General features: G+C 36.8%; 1 protein-coding gene and 1 long non-coding RNA gene across 6 annotated transcripts in view; one reads left to right on the forward strand and one right to left on the reverse strand.

Moving 5' to 3' along the window:
• Nucleotides 1-15,249, forward strand: part of LOC142068569 (uncharacterized) — a 30,928-nt gene that overhangs the window by 6,141 nt on the left and 9,538 nt on the right. For all 3 annotated transcript variants that reach the window (XR_012664433.1, XR_012664434.1, XR_012664435.1), the window contains exons 2-3: nucleotides 4,258-4,332; nucleotides 6,769-6,896. This is a non-coding gene — a long non-coding RNA (uncharacterized LOC142068569). The remainder of the gene's footprint in view (nucleotides 1-4,257; nucleotides 4,333-6,768; nucleotides 6,897-15,249) is intronic.
• The window catches only part of PGAP1 (post-GPI attachment to proteins inositol deacylase 1), a 78,636-nt gene that overhangs the window by 1,013 nt on the left and 62,374 nt on the right, over nucleotides 1-15,249 (reverse strand). For 2 of the 3 annotated variants that reach the window (XM_048870311.1, XM_048870310.1), the window contains exons 27-29: nucleotides 14,767-14,860; nucleotides 3,246-3,386; nucleotides 1,443-1,643 (exon numbers count right to left, since the gene is read on the reverse strand). In XM_048870311.1, the coding sequence (XP_048726268.1) occupies nucleotides 1,461-1,643; nucleotides 3,246-3,386; nucleotides 14,767-14,860 (418 nt within the window). In that variant the 3' untranslated portion in view covers nucleotides 1,443-1,460. Of the gene's footprint in view, nucleotides 1-1,442; nucleotides 1,644-3,245; nucleotides 3,387-5,145; nucleotides 5,231-14,766; nucleotides 14,861-15,249 lie in introns of those variants that run through there. The other variant, XM_048870312.1, reaches the window with a different exon arrangement.

Raw genomic sequence — 15,249 nt, forward strand, 5'->3', positions numbered from 1 at the left:
TAGGTCTTCATCAGTTTGTGTCAAACATCAGTGTTGTTTTATGTTCCTTAGGCCCCAGACCTTGAGTTATCCTCTGTGTGGCTAATGCAGCAAAACACAAGTGCCCAGTAATTTAGTAATTTCACAGTAAATATAAACCATTTTGTAAGAACACTCAAAGCAAATATTTTCATTTATGAACAGACAGAAATTTTTATTGAGAAATCATCTCTTACCCACTATTTATTACTAAAAACACTCCAAAGGGTCATTTAAATCACATTTGAATTTTTTTAAGTTTATAATTTTCATAGCTTCGCAATTTTAAAGCCAGAAGGGAGCACCAAGATTATTTAGTCTGTCTTCCTGCATTACACAAGCCATAGATTTTTATTCCGTAATTCCTTCACCAAACTAATAAATTCTTATTGAGGCGGAGCATATCTTTTAAAACCACTTTTAAATCCATTTGACATTGTTTGTGTGATGCTGGGTTTTTTTTCAAATTAAACCCATCAAAAGGTGACTTAAAATGAAAATATTAATACAATTGTCACTATAATATAATGAATGGTGGTGGTGTGCTACATAGTTCAGACAGAGCCATGGACTAGTGAGCTAAGCACAGGACTGGAAGCCAGGAACTCCTGAGTTTTAATCTTGACTGCCACTGACTCCTTGTAGGTCCTTGGACAAGTCACTTGGGACCTGATCCAAATCTTATTGAAGTTCTTACTGTTTGTAGAAAGGGGGAAATAATACTTAGCTACCCTCATCATGGTGTCATAAGGAGGATTGCTGTTTATATAGTATACAAAATAAAAAATAAATAACCAAGTTCCCTGCAGTACATTTGGCCATGGATATACTAATAGTGCAAGCTTGATTCATTTTATTTTACATTATAGACATACGAATCAGTTTGCACACTATTTTATCCAACCTTCACTTTTAATTGAAGAAATATGAAAATCACATTACATTTACAGAGATTTAAAAGGCGGATTACTCTTTGTTACTGTAATGTTTTCTTTTTTGAGTCTGTTTTTTCCTTGATGCGGACATATCATGGGAGGCTATCAACAGCCTCCACTTGAAAAATTTAGGTTGTAATAGGTTTTACTTGATCTCTTGAAATCTTTTCCTGTTTAATCCAGCAAAGGTCAAGTATTTGTCTCTGGAAATAAATTAGAGACATAAGCAGTGCATACGCTTCTGACTTCAGAATACTTCTTACCATGCATATACTCCTGTTATTCCAGAAAGAAATTAACTCTTCAGAAATTTCTCCTTAAATAAGTTTCAATCGGCTTTGAGTGAGAGTTAAAATACTACATGTTTCTGATGTGTTATCAAGAGCAAGTTATTTTTTTTCTTCATATAGAAGGGAAAATTACCCGAATCCAAATCTGTAACTCAACCACATGTAACTGTCAGCACAGAGGAAAAACAATCACTTTTACCTTGGTCAGCAGCTTCTTTCAGCCTTTGAAGTAGTTTTGAAATATTTTTTTCTTTTCTTCATAATCTGCAAATGCAGAAGCAGTAGGATCCGAGTAGATCGCTACAGGCCTGGGTCTGTCATTATTCATGGAGAAAGTATCTAGGAACTTTCTCAGATCAAGACCTCTTCCCGAAAAATAAGCCTGGAGTGTCCTGAAAAACTGAAGACAGTTTACATTTCAAAAATGTAAAATGAATAATCATATTAATTAAAACAAAGTAAATACACTACTTGTGAAAGGAACTGGATGGGAATGAAGTCCTCTATTTTATCCACAAACATGTACAGCATAGACAATGGCAGAGCAAGCTGCTCCACTCGGCTTTCACATTGTGTTTCAAGTATGACCTGGAATGATGACACCTTGCAGTGAGTTAGTCACATTCGTTTGCCAAGTACAGTCAGTCATTAGCCCCTGTGATGGCACTGGCCACACAGACCCAGCACTTGTTGCCAGATTCTGACACTGACGTTAATGGGATTGCATGTGGAGTAAGGTACTTCTCATCGTGAAGAAGAGTGTCAGAATCTGGCCTTGTGATATGGACACCTGTCCAAAGACCACCAACCCATCTCAGCTGAGGTCTCAGCTGAGCTGTACTGATGCAAACTTGTAACCTAGAGGAGAAAACCTCTCCCAACTGCCAGTACCCACAGTGTGTATATTTCTGACACCGAGAATATTAGTAAAAGGTATTTGTTAGCTTTTATAACAGGTGGCATAAATTAGGAAGATTGAATCAGACTGTTTCAAAGGTCTGAAATTATTTCTTCAGATCCCTAGGCTTTAGGGTACACCTTAACTGTGAAGTACACCTTAACTGTGAAGCTTATTAAACAGCCTACAATATCTGGAAGTCCCTCAAACTGATATGTGTTCCAAATATACAAGAGTATAGTTTATGTAAAGCCTCTAAGATCTTTATAAGAAATGTGATTAGAGTATTATGCTGCCCAATTTGCTAACATTTTCTTTAGAAAAGACACACAGTGAAACCTGCATTAAGAACAGCCTCTAGCAACAGCCAGAGTAGCCTCAGGTTTTCCAGTACAATTTTATTTATCCTAAAAGTCACCTGCAACTGGTTTGAGCTGATCCTTTGGCTGGATAGTCTTCATTATATTTAAAAAATACTAGGTTTTAGTTAGTGGGTTTTTTTAATTTATATTTGGTCACCTTCCAAACAAGTACAACCATTGCTGCTAATCACTGACATGTTTCTCACAACTTTTGCATAAGACCTTATAAATAATCCTTTGTAATCGAATATTCTCCATTATTGTTAATTGGCTGTCATATCTTAAAGCATTCAAGGTGCTGTGTCAGATGTGAATATATTTGTGTTTTCAAACCATGGTTTAGCATTTGACTTAAGCAATATTATCTATACAGTCAACAAGAACAGGACTAGGAGAACACACAGAGCACCCCTATTCTGTTGGATAAAGCAAGTTCTATTTTCATAGATCAAAATACATCTCTTTTAAAATTAATGTGTACTGCACATGGATCTTCCTCATACCTATGTACAGTATTTGAAATTGAAAGTTTCTTCAAGTTAGATTAAAGCATGTGCAGGTGGCTGCTGACACTGACCATACAGAGCACAGCAGAGTTACTAACACTAGCTAAGAGGTTCCCTTTTCACTTTGAAGTTTTTAACTACAAAAGGTAAGAAATTCTTATAATGAGACACCTAAATATGTGAAACACACACAAAGTTTGGGCTTCATTACAGTGTTTCCTGTAGGGTTTCCTTACCAGATCTCGGTTTCTGGGATTGTTCAGAGGTTTCCATTTTTCTTCTGGCCTCAGCGGAGCCCCCTTTGCCAACCCCCTCAGAGTAAGCGTAGTGCACAGAACCAGAAGTGCCACTTTCCACATGCTGGAGAGATGAGCAGACTGCACATGAGAGGGGGAAAGAATCAGACTGCATGAGTTCTATAAAACATGCACCACTGACACATGAAAGCAAGCATTTCATATAATTAATGTGGATAAATGGTTTAAAACAATCAGTCCATGACAAGGAGGATCTACCTACTGGAGAATATATATTAGTGTGTGTGTGGTTTTTCTCCCTCTCCCCCCCCCCCCCCACCTTCAGTGTATCTTGAGAAACAGATTAGTCCTAAAGAAATGCTTCCCATTCCATTGCTACCTCTGTGACACTGGTCCCCTCTCTATTTCCATCATATAATAGTTCTAAAATAGCTAACCATGTTGTTACAGCAGCAGATCTTTGTGTGCCCTGAGGAAAATATAGCAATATAATTAAAAATGCAGATAGCCCAATTTTAAAACTGCTTGAGAAAAACTAAATATATGAAATATATGAAATAATAAATTAATAATATAGTACATTTTACAACTTGATGCAACATAAAAATACCCAAACACTTACTCTCACTCTCTCCTTAAATAAAGCTTACCTGTAAGTTTGGCTCTGGCTTGCCCCTTCCTGACTAGCCTGTCTATAATCTGCAAAACAGACTGATCTCTCCACTTATATTGCTAGTGGACTGACTGTGGGTGGGTGCCAATGACGTTAGTGGTATTGCAGTAATGATTCCATTTCCATCCATGACAAAGACCCTTGAGAATCTCATCATTGATACTCTTAAGGCCTGTTGCTACTAAATTTTGCAGCACACAGTGCCCTCCCTCCTCATCCAGCCACATCACTGAAAATTTGTGGATGGCAAAATAAGAAATTTCCTGCAGGGATGGTGGAAGCTTAATAAAATGTTACTTTTATACATTTGTTTTTCAGATAATTCTATCTGGCACAAGGATCTCCAAGATAAGCTAGATATGGTGCAATTTCCTGGTGCTGGAAGATAGCAAGGTGAGGTCTATTTCAAGATGCAAAATCTTAGCACCTTAATGAAAATATTAACCTGATATCCTGATGTTATCGGCGTTCATTTACAGATTGCATCTGGGGATACTAGAGTGGATGATTCCAAGGTATTCTAGACAAAGATTCTAACAAGGACTACACTCTTTAACTTGTTCTTATTCAATAATATCAATTCAAAACTGCTATGACATTTGATCGTAGTTCTCATATATTTTTCTCCTTACAGTTTAAAGAACATTTTAGTTTCAGCAGTTGCACTAAACTGTCATTTTTCAAGTTGGGCATCTTGGTCATTCTTTTAGCACCAGTCCATTATTATTATTAATAATAAATATTTGTATAAAATGCCACACACCTACTGGTATATCTTTATTTATTGAGATTTAAACTTTTTAAAGACACTGATCTATGGCTCTAGGAACTCTGACATCACTAACACAAATAAAATTCCAGCTGCATTATTTTGCTATCTATAGTAATGTGTGTACCTAGCACATAGATTATCTTATAAGGTTACACTGGGAGTTATTATAATATTTAGACTAGATTGTTTTTGTTATCTGTGGGCAGCTTGGAGACATTGAGCTCTTAAATACATGCATTCTGGCTTTCAGATCAACACCATGGACAGCAACAACAGGAGAAACAGCTGAGTAAACTGCATGGGGTTTCAGCTATTTTAAATTAACCAGTCTGACCGAATAAGCTAGTCACAGCACACACAAACACACCACACACTCTTTATATGTCTGTCAAGCAGATGCTTCTCATATAAGGCAGATAGAAGTTGAGAAGGACCTCAATGTCCGGTAGTGAGGAAAACTTCTGGTTTCATGCCAGTTCCAGGGCATTCACCAAGTTTCACTCAGCAGTTTTGTTTGTAGAGTTTCTCTCTTTTTAGACACAGAAGAGGCTGTGTTTGTCCTGGAGGTTTCTACAGATTTCAATGAGACCAGAAAGAGAACATAAACAGACCCAATAATTAACTCATCTTTGCCTTTGCTATTTACTTTCCCCCCATAGAAACAGTTATTGAAAAAAGTTAACTGGCCACCTTGCTCCTTGACTAAGAGATCTCAGTACTGGAACTCTGGTGGTCTGGATTGAATGTCTGGCTCTGCCACTGGCTTCCTGCGTGATCGTGGGCAAGTCACTTAATCTTTGTGCCTCACTTCCCTATCTGTAACATGGGGATTGTCTTATCTATTTAGATTGTAGGGGCTTCAGGCAGGGATTGGCTTTTGCTAAGCATCTGTAGCACACCGAGCACCAGGCCCTCCCCTCTGTTGAGGCCTCTATGCACTACTGTAATACAAATAACAACATTTTAAAAATATAAACAAGTGAGAAAAATAATTTGAAGTAAATATGGAAAAATAAAACATTTCTGATGTGTTCTGAAAAAGTAAATATACTTAGTTCATCTCATTTTTTAGGATCTGGTCCAGTAGAAGCCATTATTGCTTTTCTGTCTGCATTCACTCCAAAAACCCCACAAATGAATAGACAAACATACTATCAAGATAGTTCTTCAGAATAGAAGCAATTTCAGGTGGTCTATTTTATTATCGTATAATGTGGGCATCTTATCTGCATGATGTACTGGATGCAGACTAAATTGAATATGACTAATAAAATATTTGAATGATGCGTTGAAAAAAATTTTAATGTCCATTATAAACAGATGTTTGTTAAATAAAACATCTGAAATTGCCCATTACTACTTCTGCATTAATGAACTCCTGTATCGTAATTTAGCTTTCTAACCTAGTATCTCACCTAGTATCTTGGAAGGCGGCTGAGGGGGGATATTTGTACTCCTACCAGTCCCTGATTGTGGCTGATCCTACGGTTGTATAAGTCAATGCAAATCTCTCTGACTCTAATGGCAACAGGAGCGAATCCAAAGGTATCACTTGTCTCAGATGTGAAGAGATATCTAGTGGTTTGTTTTGGCAACGAGCAGAGTGGAAGGAGATACTGCCTGCAATAACTGCTGTTACATATTTTTTGTTGGCCTGTGAACTAAAATCATTTCATTCCAAGAACAGGAATATAATAAGAGTCAAAAATATCCCATAAAAAACTCTCAGTACCTGGACCAGGAGAAAATAGCTGCTTCTGTGGTCAGCTAAAGCAAAGGCTCATTGGGTCTTAGGCTTCATACTTATCCCATATTCTTTATCAATGATTTTTATTACTACTTTAACCAAAATTACAATCACTTAATTATTAATCAAAGAAAACCAAACAAGAGTTACAGGGGTTTGACTTTACAAAACCCCAGTATAAACCACATCAGAGTCCACTAAAACACCACCAGGTCTCTGAAGAAGGGAAAGAAAAACCTTAGAAATCCAAATAGTCTTTGGGGTTCCCAACCTGCGGATTGTGATACTCTTCCTCTTTCTTTACGTCTAGATGGGGAATATGGGAGTGTCACAAAGGTGTGTTTTGTGTTGTGTGGTCATGGAATGGAAAATACTGAGACCCTCTGAAGCAAACATCAGAAGAAAACTTTGCATTTTGTCATGCAGCATAAAAAGTGTGTAAGTAAGGTCATTTCCATAGAAATATCTCAATTATTAATTTTTTTCAAAGAAATATTGACAATTATACAGAAGCTTGGAACCCTAATGACAGGAATTAAAGGCAGAGGACTGGAAGAGGGCAAATATTGCCCATCTATAAAAAGGGGAATAAGGACAACCAAGGGAATTACAGACCAGTCAGTTTAACTTCAGTACCCAGAAAGATAATGGAGTAAATAATCAAGCAGTTAATTTGTAAACACCTAGAAGATAATAAGGTGATAAGTAATAGTCAACATGGATTTATCAAGAATAAATCATGTAAAATCAATCAAATAGCTTTCTTTGACTGGGTAACAGCCTTGTGAATGGGGGAAAGCAGTAGATGTGCTATATATGTTGACTTTAGTAAGGCTTTTGATACTGTCTCACATGACCTTCTCATAAATAAACTAGCCTAGATGGAGCTACTATAAGGTGGGTGGCATAACTGGTTAGAAAACAGTTCCCAGAGGGTAGTTATCAGTGGTTCACAGGCAAGTGGAAGAACCTATCAAGAAGGGTCCTTCAGGGATTGGTCCTGAGACTGGTTCTGTTTAATATCTTCATAAATGATTTAGATAATGACATAAAGAGTACAATTATAAAATTTGTGGATGATACCAAATTGGAAGGGGTTGCAAGTGCTTTGGAGGATAAGATTAAAATTTAAAATGATCTGGACAAATTGGGGAAATGGTCTGAAATAAATAGGATGAAATTCACTAAGGACAAATGCAACATACTCCATTTAGGAAAGAACAGTCAGTTACACACATACAAAATGGAAAATGACTGCCCAGGAAGGAGTACTGCAGAAAGGGATCTGGGAGTTATAGTGGATCACAAGCTAAATATAAGTAAACAGTGTAACACTGTCCTTCCACACCCAAAAGCGAACATCATTGTGGGATATATCAGCAGGAGTGTTGTAAGCAAGACATGAGAAGAAGTTTGTCCACTCTACTCTGTGCTGGTAAGGCCTCCACTGGAGTATTGTGTCCAATTCTGGGTGCCACATTTCAGGAAAAATGTGGACAAATTGTATAAAGTCCAGAGAAGAGCAACAAAAATGCTTAAAGGTCTAGAAAACATGACCTATGAGGAAAGATTGGGAAAAAAATGGGTTTGTTTAGTCTGAAGGAGGCTGAGGGAGGACATAAGTTTTCAACTATATAAAAGGTTGTTACGAGGAGGAGGGAGAAAAAATGTTCTCTTTAACCTCTGAGGATAGGAAAAGAAGCAAGGGGCTTAAATTGCAGCAAGGAAGGTTTAGGCTGGACATTAGGAAAAACTTCCTGTCAGGTTAGCTAAGCACTGGAACAAATTGCCTAGGGAGGCTGTGAAATCTCCATCATTGGAGGTTTTTAAGAACAAGTTAGACAAACACCTATCAGGAATGGTTTATTACTTAGTCCTGCCTTGAATGCAGGGGGCCGGACTAGATGACCTACTGAAGTCCCTTCCAGTCCTGCACTTGAATGATTCTATGCCTGCACCTTAAAACTGAAGAATATTTTAAAGCATGAATATTTTGCATACATGTCACACTATTTTTCCCTTTTGTCACAAAAGAAAGAGGTGGGTTGATAATTTGAGATACATTGGGTTTGATATGGGGCATTTGTTATTGAACAGGCTGCTTTCAAAGCGTAAGCTATGTTACAAAGGAATATACATTAAATTTTGATTATATTTTCAATTTGCAAAAGGTAGTTGACAATAAGTAATGCTTTAACCGTAGACTTTGAGTCTACTTACGTTTAACCTACTGTTCTTGTATATACACCAGGATGATACTTTCTGAGTAGGAGATATAGCTCTATAGTTAAATGAGTAAAAACTCTGCTGGAACTATGGGAAGGAAAGAGGAGACTTGGTGCATTTCTGACTCTGTCTTCCCATACAACAATTTTGTGATGAAATCAGGTCTCATCTGAACAAATAAAAAAATCCTAAATAAGGTGCAAAAATCTGTCAGGAAGTTCTCTTTTGTACTGAACCACACTATCCTCCACAAAGAAGCTAGGAGTCCAATAGCCAAAGTTACCTCACTGTCCCGGGAGGCAGTCGGGGGCAGGGGTGTGGATAGGGGTCAGGGCAGTCAGGGGACAGAGAGCGGGGGTGGGGGGGGATTAGGGGCGGTGGTCAGAGGACAAGGAACAGGGGGGTTGGATGGGTCAGAGGTTCTGAGGGGGGCAGTCAGGGGGCAGGAAGCAGGTGCGGGCGGATAGGGGGCAGGGGCCAGGCTGTTTGCGGAGGCACAGCCTTCCCTACCCGGCCCTCCATACAGTTTCATGCCCTGATGTGGCCCTCAGGCCAAAAAGTTTGCCCACCCATGGGTTCAGAGCTCTTACCCCATTCCCCACCTTCTTTAGGTGTTGCTTCTCCTAACCCACTTCAAATTCCAGTTTACTGGGGAGCCAGAACACCTACTGAATGAGTACCTGCACTAGGTACCTGCCAAACTGTGATAAAATAACTTTGGCAACTTAACTTACCCACCATGACCCAGGGCTGCTGAGAGAAAGGTGAGAAAACTACAGTTATAATCAATGTACAAGAAAATACTATGTGAAATAGTAATAGTTTGGGAAAGAAGAAAGACTAGAGGTGAGGAAAGAATAGTTACATTTTTCAGCAAGCATCATCTCAGTTTATTATGTTTTCTCTTATGAGAGTTAGGCAGATGATGTGTGCCTACCACTTAAGGATAAATTAACATTTTGAAATCTATTCTATATGGAGTATAATTACTGCCTCTCAAGTCCCAAGTAAGCCAAGTACTCTTTAGGTCTGAACAAAAAAATTACATAATTCCCCAAGTAATGTTATTAATACATAGGCTTCTTTTGTTCACTGTTTTTATTTTCTTTTTATTTTACCTTCCGAATACTTAGAATACCACGTATTACAATTTAGAAAGAAAAGCACTAAACTGCTTCACATCAATACCTGAGCAAAGACTGAAGGCAAATGTTCAACACTATGCCCAATGGTGTAGAGAAAAATACAGGTAACAACATTCACAACACTCTGCACACAGTATGACTAATAGATGGCACTTTTTGTGAATTACAACCATTTATATGAATGCAAGTGTTAGTGTACCATAAAAAAATATATACACAAAAATAAGATGTGTATTTAATACAATATATATGCTGGACAAAAGTCATGCACATTTGTGTGGAAAAGACAAGTAAAAATTAAATTTTGAGTACATACTGCACAGAATAGACCCTTCAGACAGTATGAAGGTCGCAAACGAGTTCCCGTTCAAATCTAACTTCTAACAGGAAAAGGACTAGGCTCCAAGAGCAAGGTGCTGAGAGCTCTCATCTTTCATTGGATTTCAGTAATGTACTCAACATCTTTCAAGGTGTGTTCAGCACCTCACAGGATCAGGCCCTAACTATTTATATTTATCATATATTGCATAAAGTATAGTTGAGAACTCAATTACAATCATTTTTATAAAGAATGATAACGGATTATAGCCTCAATATTCCCACAACTTTAGTTAAGACCCTGTCAACAGTCTCTATAAACCTGTAACTGCTGGGGTTAACTCCACCAAAAACATTCATGCCAAGTTTAAACTGACCATACAAGATCTCAAACTATAAGAAAAAATTTACAAAAAATCAATTAGGCTGTTTTGAAATTATAAAAATTCCAAAATTGTTTGTGGTTTCCAACATTTTTAAGAGCTCTTGTAATTACTTTAAAACACTATGAACTGATATTTTGCAGGGGCAAGAGTCTATCATGGCATTTGGAGGAGAAATTAAAAGACGATCTGCAAAGGAAACAAATTATTGGGCTTGTTCAATTTTTTCTTGGTTCTTTATGATTATAAAGGTGCTCTCAACATTGGTAGGTGGTGTGCGGTGGTATTTTTTTAAGGTTTTTCATATTAGAAATTCAGGTTTTGGCTAGCTTGGAAAGGAACAATGATTGGAACTAGCAAAACAAAGTCAAGAAAGTGAAAGTGGAGTGATTGATAGAAGATTTTTACTCACACCATTTAAACAGGAATTAATAAAAATAAAAGTTTTGAAGTCCAATGACTATTTAACATTTTGAAGAAAGGTCATCTTTGTACTGGATTCAACATCCCTGCCCCTTCAATTAAAAAGTGAGGTTTAACAATCTTCTGATATCCAGTAGGTCCTATCGCAAGAGCCAGAAAAGCCAGTTGACTGTCCTCATATTCTTAGAAAAAAAATTTTAAATCCAAAAATGAATAAAAGGATCTGAAATGCTTTAATGGATAAGAAAGAACCAAAATATGGCATAAGTTTATTTTTTGTAAAGTCCTTCGCAGGTTATATGTAAAATAATTAATTTTTCTTCAGAAATATTATTCACTATACAATGCTTATGGGAACACTACAGTATTATACTTGCTTTTAAACAGGCCCAGATATTAAGTGTACATTGTTAATGTGGTCTTTACAGCTTTAGGTAAGGTTTCTAGGGGAAAAAATAAAATCTTAATATAATTACAATTAATTTCTATAGGGGGTTAGGATTGTGACACAAAAAGCAACGAAAGCCAAGACGCACACCTGAGGCTGTACACAGGTGTACATGTACACAACTCTAAAAGGGCCTGATTTGCAGAGGGTCGGTGCTCAGCACAGTCTGAAAAAATTAAGTCACAAAAAGGAATTCCAGGTTGGTCATACAAAAATCATTGGTCACTTTTGAAAATCTAGACCAAAGATTTTAACAATTCTGTAAAACACACTCAGCCTGAGACTGCTGTATGGGAATCCTATGAGTATCATCATCTCATCTGAGAAAAGGTATTGCTCTACATAAACTAGAGAGAGACGAGGTAGATAAGGTATTGTCTTTTTACTGGACCAACTTCTGTTGGTGAAAGAGACAAGCTTTTGAGCTACACAGAGTTGTTCTTCAGGTCTGGGAAAGGTATTCAGAGTGTCACAGCTGATTTAGCTGTGGAGCTTGAAAGCTTGTCTCTTTCACCAACAAAAGTTGGTCCAATAAAAGATAACAGTTCACCACCTTGTCTCTCTAATCCATTGTACCAACATGGCTAAAACAACATTGCTATATAAACTACACCATTAATAAATGCAAGAGTTGTATAATTTCTACCTAACGTGAAAGGTATTCCATCCATACCCTATGACGGTGGTTTGGGATAGCAACAGCTCAGATGTTTGTCTTAGGAAAACACAGTAATAGTCTGGGTTTGACTTCCATCAGTTCTCATTTTGAGACAGATGGTATGTGAGGTCCTACAAAGCAGTAAAAATACATTTCTATACTTGCTATTTAATGAATAGTTTACTTAAAATAGGGTAACATTTTATTCTAATTTTCATAACGTCTTAATATATGCTATGTAGATGGCAGTTTATAAAATAAAAATTTCATATGTACCCACAGAAGGCCATAATCAACAGAAATAAGCCTAAAGACACGTTTTAGTCTCCTCATTCACAGAAGTGTTTTACGAACAGGGAGGGAGGTGATTTGACCATTGCTGAAATACTGTGGCCAATTCTGGTGTCCATACTTTAAAAAGGGTTTTAAAAAACTAGAGGGGATTTGAAGAACAGCAACAAGAATGATTTGTGGCCTGGAAAACTCATTTTACAATAAGAGAAATAAATTGAACTCATTTACTATCTCATTCAAAAGGAAGTTAAGAGGCAATTTAATTTTAGTGCACAAGAATTTACACACACCCCGCTGATAGTAAGGGGGGGGGGGTCTTATTTAGCAAACCAGGACATAAAAAAGATAGTGCTGGAAGCTAAACGGGAAAAGTTCAAACAGGAAGTAAATATTTAACAGTGAGGATATCTAACCACTGCAACAGTGTAAATGGATCTATTTGCAGAATAAAGTACTACTCAGTGGTCAGAGTAGCAAAAATCAGGCCTGGGGATGCTAGAAACAGTACAATATGCAGCAATGAAGACCAACCGAGGATAAATAGCTTTCACTTGATTGTAATGGCTTACAGAAAACTCTACATGGCTCTGCTACTCTCTCTCTCATTACACAATCATCCAAAACTAGAAATATTATTACTCTACTCTGTATTTGAATATGAGGTTTTAGGATAAAGAACTGCAGAATTTGGCTACAAATACACACAGCATACTAGGAGTGTTTGTGTCATATACATACATTTGGGTAGAAATCAAATTTCAGAGTGTTGTTTGTCCAAAGACCTTTTCTGATTTACAAAAACTATGAATAGCCTAGCATTATATAAATGTTAAGATTAGAAAACCAGCATATACATTACTGATAACAGTAATGGTGACACAGTTAGTTACTGTTATCTTATTCATACTTAAAGCCGTCTTAAGGGTTCACGGATAGCTTGGGCGAGTGGCTTGTTTATGAGCTGACAAAAGTAAGGTGCTGCAGTTTGTCATGTCACCTCACACTTTCAGTTTGGAAAGTCATTGCATAAACTTAGAGTTCCCAGCCAGCTCAACTAAAAGACTCTTAAAAACAAGCCAGAATTAACTGAGGCACTTCAGGCAAGAATGATGCAATACAATAGAACAAATGGGTTTAGGCTCTACTGGTGTACGGAGCATATGATGTAACTTGACTGTTGGTACTGGATTTCCTCAACCTATTCATAAGAAGAGATGATCCAAAAAAAAAAGCGCTATCAGATAGGATCAGTGCTTTGATATTAAGGTGATAGGTGCCTCAGAAATACTAGAGATAGATAAGATACACAGAAATGAGTAGACAGTCCATCTCTCTTTAGAATCAACCAATCAGATTTACAAGGATTATAGATAATTTTAGCTTGATGGACACAATTTTGTTTGTTTTGTTTTAAAACACTTGTACAGTACCAAGGGAGAGATTTGCCATACATTACAGATATCTGTCTTAGGTATTTTAACAATGCCAGTCACTGTAGGATCGAGGCAATAAGATGCTACTTTACAGAATTGATTATTATGGTCAGTATTTCCCACTATTACTAAAATTCTGGCACAGGTTTTCTTCAGAATTTGTCAATGTTTTAAAACAACATTACAGAAATTGTGTATGAATCTATGATATCTTCCTGAATAGAAAGCAACATAGAGTAGACATAGTTTTATCACTCTTACAAAAGATAAAGTTTATAAGCCACCAACGCTTTCAATAATCACACAAATGTGCCACAGACACTGATAAAAATGTTTGATTTGTTAGAAATAACCGATCAGTAGACACAATACATTCCAGTTTGTTTAGATACAAGAAAAAAGAAAGTTGTGACAGCTTGTTAGTGTGGCATAAAATGATTAAAAGTATTCTTGGCTATTTAGTTTTGTGATGCACTTTCAATCATTTGTGAATTTTACCCATCACATTTTAAAACTCAAGAACAAGACATAGGTTCAATACATACACACAGCAAGGTAAACGTGTTTCAACAGAAAACCAAGTGTCAACAGAAATATCAAAATGTCTGCAGTGTGGACACAGAATGGTCTGCCTACTGAAATCTAGAACACTGAAGTGTTATGCTAATAAGAAAAGAGATTTTTCTGTCCAGAGAAATATTGCAATTTTCCCATCAATTTTTCAGATTAGTAAACTAACACCACGAGCAGGTTTCTGAGATTTCCCAAACACCCCAAACTTAACAAGAAGTGGTCACAATTCTGTCATCTACTCCAAATGATGTTCATTAGTGGTTACATTGATCTGGACATTTCTTTGTTCAACTTGACATTTTTTTGCAGCATCCATTTCTGGGTCACACTGCTTTTCTGATTTCATTTGGGAAACTAAAGATTTATACAATACAACATAACATATGTAGAAGAAGAGAACAGATTACAAAGTATGGTGCTCTGTATAAATGCATTGGTCCAAAGGCCACCACAGCTGCAGACAAAGGGAGAGGAAGTTGCGCTGCAATTTTCGACAGTTTACTGTGAGAAGAGAGAAAAACAGTTTACCATTTTTGTAACTTCAAAGCAAACAGAAGGAGTCAAAGTTGTGCAAGAAGAATGATTTTACTTGAACCTGATTTGAAGAAGGATGTATTGATATTAAGGTTTAGAGATTTTCATTTAAAGAAGTTACCTGTTCCTCATTAAGGCTGTTCATCTAAAAGCAAGAATATACAACGTGAAGGCTAAAAATAATCCTTAAAAAAAAAATTTTAAAGCCACCTTAATGTGCATGTTTTTAATATTTTGAAAAATAATATTTAAAAATAAATGCTCTAATTGTTTCACACCTAAAGAAAAACAATGCCTGATGTTTTACAGCACTTTACACAATTGGTACTAATTGATAGCTTTTGCATAGAAGCCAG

This window comes from Caretta caretta, chromosome 11 (assembly GCF_965140235.1).
Source record: "Caretta caretta isolate rCarCar2 chromosome 11, rCarCar1.hap1, whole genome shotgun sequence".
NCBI lineage: Eukaryota > Metazoa > Chordata > Testudines > Cheloniidae > Caretta > Caretta caretta.